Source organism: Dipodomys merriami, unplaced genomic scaffold, assembly GCF_024711535.1.
Source record: "Dipodomys merriami isolate MVZ:Mamm:240054 unplaced genomic scaffold, mDipMer1.0.p SCAF_62, whole genome shotgun sequence".
Lineage (NCBI taxonomy): Eukaryota > Metazoa > Chordata > Mammalia > Rodentia > Heteromyidae > Dipodomys > Dipodomys merriami.
The window spans coordinates 5,093,628-5,099,325 of record NW_027206202.1 but is presented as its reverse complement, the minus strand read 5'-3'; the positions used below and the strand labels follow the sequence as shown (position 1 = coordinate 5,099,325).

Sequence of the window (5,698 nt, the reverse complement as noted above, 5' to 3'; positions counted from 1 at the left end):
AGAAAGCTCACGCCCCCTCTGGAAGGCTGCGGCCGCGCCGCACCGCTGAGAGGCAAAGGCCGGCGGGCGGAGCGACTGCCCCGGGCCCGCCCCCCCCCCTCGACACCGGGGAAAAGCTCAAGCGTGGCAGGGCCGGGCCGGGGCGAGCGAAGGGGGCGGATCTCCATAGAAACATCCACCTGTTTCCGGCCCAGACTCGGCGAGATTAGGGGCTGCTGCGGGGGCCAATCTCAGCCAGCTCGCTTCTTCCCAGCGGCCTCTGCGGGCGCGGTGGGTGTTGTACACAATCATCATGGCGGCGGCCGGGGCCCCGGATGGTGAGTGCGGAGGGGGAGGCGGGCGCCCGGCTGGCACGGAGGCTGCGGGAGCTGCCGAGGTTTGCGGGGAGGGAGGGGGAGGCCGGCGGGGAGGGGGGGGGACGCGGCCCGGCCTCGGGGGGGGGCGGGGAGGGGAGGGCGGAGCGCGGCGCGGGAGCCCGAGCGGCGGCGGCGGCGGCGGCGGCGGCGGTGCGGCGGCGGCGGCGGCGGCGGCGGCGGCGCCGGGGCAGAGTCGCGTCTCAGGCCCAGCCCGCGGCGAGCGCCCACCCCGTAACCCCGTTGCAGGCGTGGAGGAGCCCGGCATGGACACGGAGGCCGAGGCCGTGGCCGCCGAGGCGTCCGCGCGGCCCCTCAGCTGCGTGGAGGCCGAGGCCGCGGCGGGGGCGGCGGCGGCGGCCGCCGAGGACTCGTGCGAGGCGCGAGGCCGTCTGCAGCCCGCCCCGGCCCAGCCCCCCGGGGACCCTGCGGCGCAGGCCTCGGTCAGCAACGGCGAGGACGCGGGCGGCGGCGCGGGCAGGGAGCTGGTGGACCTGAAGATCATCTGGAACAAGACCAAGCACGACGTGAAGGTCCCCTTGGACAGCACCGGCTCCGAGCTGAAGCAGAAGATCCACTCGATCACAGGTAACCCGGGCGCTGACAGCCCGCCTGCCGCCTCCACTCCCCCCTGCCGCCTGGCTCCCGGGGCCGGGCTAGCCTTCCACGCGCGCTCCTCCCCTCCCTCAGCCCTCCTTGCAGATCTCCGTGGAAGGGCTGTGATCAGCGTGTGTGTGTGTGTGTGTGTGTGTGCGCGTGCTGTGATCAGCCACGTTGGGTGTGTGTGTGTGTGTGTGCGCGCGCGTGCACTGCACCCGAGATGATAGAGATGAGCAGAGCCGAGATTGAAGCCCTAGTGTCTGGTCTCTTTTTTTCCTTCTAGGACTGTTCAGACACGGCTACCCAAAATCACCTGAAACACTTGTTCAGTTTTTTTTTTGTTTGTTTGTTTTTTTGGCAGCAGCTCTGGGCTCTTCTGGAGACTCTGGTTTCCCCTGGGTCTGGGATGGTGCCAAAAGAATTCATTTGTAGTGAATATCTTAGGTAACTTTTCTAAGGGAAGTTTAGCAAACACTTCTGCTGGCTATATATCATCCTGGCCCTTTGCAAGTTAACTCATGTTTGGCCGTTTTATTGATACTACTTTGCCATTAGAATTGATTTGTGTATGCATGTATGCTGGTACTGAGGCTTGAACTCGGCCTGGGCACCGTCACTTAGGTTTTTCAAAGCTCATGTCTGGTGCCATTCTACTTGAGTCACACCTCCAGTTCCAGGTTTTTGCTGGTTAACTGAAGATGGTCTTACAGTGTTTTCTGCCTGGGCTGTCTTTTGAACTATGATCCACACATCTCAGCCTCGAGTAGCTAGGTTTATAGGCATGAACCACCAGTGCCCGGTGGAAATAATTTTTTTTTTTTTTCTAAACTCTTCTCCAAGTAGCCCATAAGGTCTGGAAGAAGAGTAACCTGATTGGCTTCTCTGTCCCTGATACCTATGAATTGTCACTTAAGAGTTGGGCGATTAGAAGGTTGAGGAACAACTTGGAAAGAATGATAGGGAAAATTGATCCGTTACAGAGTGCCAGGCACTAGTGCTTTACATTTGACACGTCTTATAGTCCTTAAAGCAAGGCAGGAGAGCCTACTCTCATCACTATGTAAAGTTCTAGATTGTGACTCAGTTGATGGGAACTGCCAAAGTTCACAAAGCCAATAGATGCTGAAACCAGCATTTACTTCCTATTCTTTTTCTTTTTTTTTCTTTTTTTTGGGGGGAGGGGGTGGGCAGTCCTGGGGCTTGAACTTGGGTCCTGGGCACTGTCTCTGAGCTTCTTTTGCTCAAGGCTAGCACTCTACCATTTGAGCCCAGCGCCACTTCTGGCTTTTTCTGTTGGTGTGCTGAGGAGTGGAACTCAGGGCTTCATGCTAGGCAAGCACTCTACTGCTAAGCCACATTCCCAGCCCCTTACTTCTATTCTTTTACTCACGGGTGGTGGTCCATGCATCTGGTCCACACATTGCCTTTCACTGTGTTCTACCTTTTCCCAAGGTCTCCCGCCTGCCATGCAGAAGGTCATGTATAAGGGACTTGTCCCTGAAGATAAGACATTGAGAGAAATAAAAGTGACCAGTGGAGCCAAGATCATGGTGGTTGGCTCCACCATAAATGATGTTTTAGCAGTGAACACACCCAAAGATGCTGCTCAGCAGGATGCAAAGGCCGAAGAGAACAAGAAGGAGCCTCTCTGCAGGCAGAAAGTGAGTCCACCCTGTGCTTGTTGGTCCTGAGCAATTTGAGGCTTTGTCCTCTCTAGCCTTGGCTGCTTACATTCTCCCTAGAATAAGCTCCTCTTTGGACAGGGTCCATGATGGAAATTTATGGCAGCAGTTGGGTGCGGCAGAGTGGAGGTGACAACTACCTGAGATTTGCAACTTTGTCTCATCTGGCGGGTCAGTGTGTCTCAAGTCTACCTACTTTAGGATAAGGCCTTTGGAAAGGGAAGCTTCAGACCAGAGAATAGAGTCAGACCCGGGTTTCTCTGTCCTGTTGCGTGCCAGAGGAAAAATGCCTGAGTTCAAATTCAGCCCCATGTTGTCCAAGTGTTCACATTTGTGGGGTTTTGTTTTTTGTTTTTCTTTTTTTTGCTTCCCCCGAGTCATTAGGCTTAGTGTTGGTAGGCATGGAAATCACATTTCAGAGGTTTCTCTAAAAGTGACTATTTCAGGAAACCAAATGGAGCTGTAAGAAGATAAGGACACTGGGTTTCATTTTGTCTTTTTGTCCTGATACCTGAAATGGGGGCCTGGTTTTCACTTTTATCTTGGTTGCTCATTTTGAATAGTAAGGTTCTAGCTCCAAGTTGTGCTTACTGTAGCCTAAAACAATAATGATTTTACTGTAGAAGAAACAGATTGGAAGAGCCCTTCCTTGTGACTGTATTCCCCAATGAGCGCCACTTGTTTCTGAATCGCATCCAGGAAGGAAAACAAGTGTTTTGCCTTTTGTTGTTGCTTTTGTTTTGCTTGGGCTGGGGTCAGAACTCAAGGCTTTGTGTATGCTAAGCCTGTCACTGAGCTACATCTCCAGCATAAATAATTGACCCTGTATCTTCAGTGGAGATTACTTTGAGCCAATATTAGTTTTAGTGGTAATAGGCTCTAAAGCATATGACCAGCAACAGGACAGAAGACCCATAATCCATTCTGTGTGCTCCCAAGTCCCAAAGGGATATGAAAACCACAAGTGTTTTTGCAACCTGGCAGCAAAGCCTGAGCAGAATTCCTAAGAAATAGTCACATTTTTCTATAGAAGTATTAAATGTATATGGGGACAAATTGCTGTTCCAGATACCATAGAGGGTATTATGTAATGTAACTTAAAACCATATTGTTTTTACAAAAATCTCTGAAATGTTATAGTCTAGAACATCTTCCCATGATTTTTAAAAAATTTTTTAATTTTTTTTTGGTGGCAGCACTGGGACTTGAACTCAGGACCTTGCCTTATGCTTGGCTTTTTTGCTTAAGGCTGCCACTCTAACACTTGAGCCACACCTCCACTTCTGGCATTTTGTTTGTTTCATTTGGGCTTTGGTGCTGGGGCTTGGACTCAGGGCCTCAGGCTAAGCATGTGGTCTACACCCGAATACCCTAGCCCCCATCTACAGAGTTTAGATAAGAGTTGGATAGGTAAGACTGTTAGGTTACAAACCTACATTAACATCTAAAAGGTGTATATTTGGGCAGATTTAATCTCCAAAGATGGAAACCTAGTTTCTAGTCATCTCCTGAGTTTTTTTCTGTCTTCCTGTCTTCTTCGAGTTTGAGGTAGATGTCCATGTTCTCAAGGCCACACCCTTGAGCAGAACTTGCCTCTTAAATACAGGTTTGAGTTACTAATGGTAGCCTAACAGGCTTGGAACTAGTCTCCACTGTGCAGGGGAGAGTCTTCAAAAGGTTCTTGTAAAGACGCAAGGCTGACTCAAGTGATGCTTGCAGCCTGTGCTGCTGTTGTGTCAATGATGCCACTTTATAAGGCACTGCCTGGCTTGATTGAGAGGCTCCAGCCCCTCCCCTCCCACTGGCAAGTTAGGGATGTGGAGGGTGACCATGTGCTTGCTTGTACTCTGACAGTGGTTGAGTTCATTTCTGCCAGAAGGTAGACCATGCTGGTGAAGGTGTGAGCTGGCTCATAGCCTCCCGGTGCTTAAGTTTGACCAAATTCCTTGGCCTGTAGTTCAGCTTTACCAAGCTTGCATTAGCAGTAAAGCCACAGGTGGAGAGACAAGAGTTGGCCATTTAGGGGGCTGTGTACTTGAAACTCTTAGTGAGCTGCCTCTCAGTCCTAGAGTTGGGATGGGCGAGGGCTGGAGGCTGCTTCGTGGCAGGAAACACAGGGGTCAGCAATTGAGTTTGGAAATGTGGCTCCTCACATTTTCTACATAGCAGGGATTGAGGATGGAGCCATCACTATGGTAGACTGGAACTCTTTTTTTTTTTTTTTTTTTGTCAGTCATAAGGCTTGAACTAAGGGCCTGGGCACTGTTTCTGATCTCTTTTGCTCAAGGTTAGCATTCTGCCACTTAAAGCCACAGCTCTACTTTCAGTTTTCTGGTGATTTATTGGAGAGAAGAGACTCAAAGACTTTCCTGCCTGGGCTGGCTTTGAACCGTGATTTTCAGATCTCAGCCTCCTGAGTAGCTAAGGTGACAGGTGTGAAGTGCCAGCACATGGCTTGGAATTCTATTTTTGAAGAAATACCCTTAGGGTTTTCAGCTGGTAGATAGCACCTTGTAGTTTTCTTTGGAGTTGAAGAGGACAGCAAGTGCTGCCACTCTTGCCCTGCCACGAGAGTGCCACGTTTGTGGCCATCCTTAGCTCAATGCTTCATCCTTTCAGCAATGACTATTTGGTGAGAAGGGAGTAGAGGGATTGAACCGCAGCCTGGACATCTTGCTTGCTCTATAAGGACAGCTGATGAGTAGTACAGTGCCTGAAGTTAAGAGTGGGTCCTGTCTCCTCAAAGATGTAAATTGCAATTGCTTAGTACTCCTCAGAGTTAGTGCCTAGCCCAGGTAGAGACTGCTTCATCGGCTTGCGGGACATCTGTGCTCTGTAGCATCCAGAAGGTTACCCAGAGTCTGTAGAAATCAAGAGGTTTCAAATCTAAATGTTAAGGTTTTCTTCTTCCCATGTGTCAGAGAGATAGCCACACGATTCCAGTGTGAGCAGCTGTCTCATTTAACCTCGTCTTCTGACTTCCGTTCTAGCAACACAGGAAAGTGTTGGATAAAGGAAAACCCGAGGATGTGATGCCTTCTGTGAAGGGTGCCCAGGTAAGCT

General features: G+C 51.1%; 1 protein-coding gene across 2 annotated transcripts in view; it reads left to right on the top strand.

Moving 5' to 3' along the window:
• Window positions 1-6: 6 nt before the first annotated feature.
• Ubfd1 (ubiquitin family domain containing 1) overlaps window positions 7-5,698 on the top strand; it is a 27,241-nt gene continuing 21,549 nt past the window's right edge. The window contains exons 1-4 of one of the 2 annotated variants that reach the window (XM_070004333.1): window positions 7-317; window positions 603-941; window positions 2,406-2,614; window positions 5,626-5,691. In XM_070004333.1, coding sequence (XP_069860434.1) covers window positions 293-317; window positions 603-941; window positions 2,406-2,614; window positions 5,626-5,691 — 639 coding nt within the window. In that variant the 5' untranslated portion in view covers window positions 7-292. The remainder of the gene's footprint in view (window positions 318-602; window positions 942-2,405; window positions 2,615-5,625; window positions 5,692-5,698) is intronic. The other variant, XM_070004334.1, reaches the window with a different exon arrangement.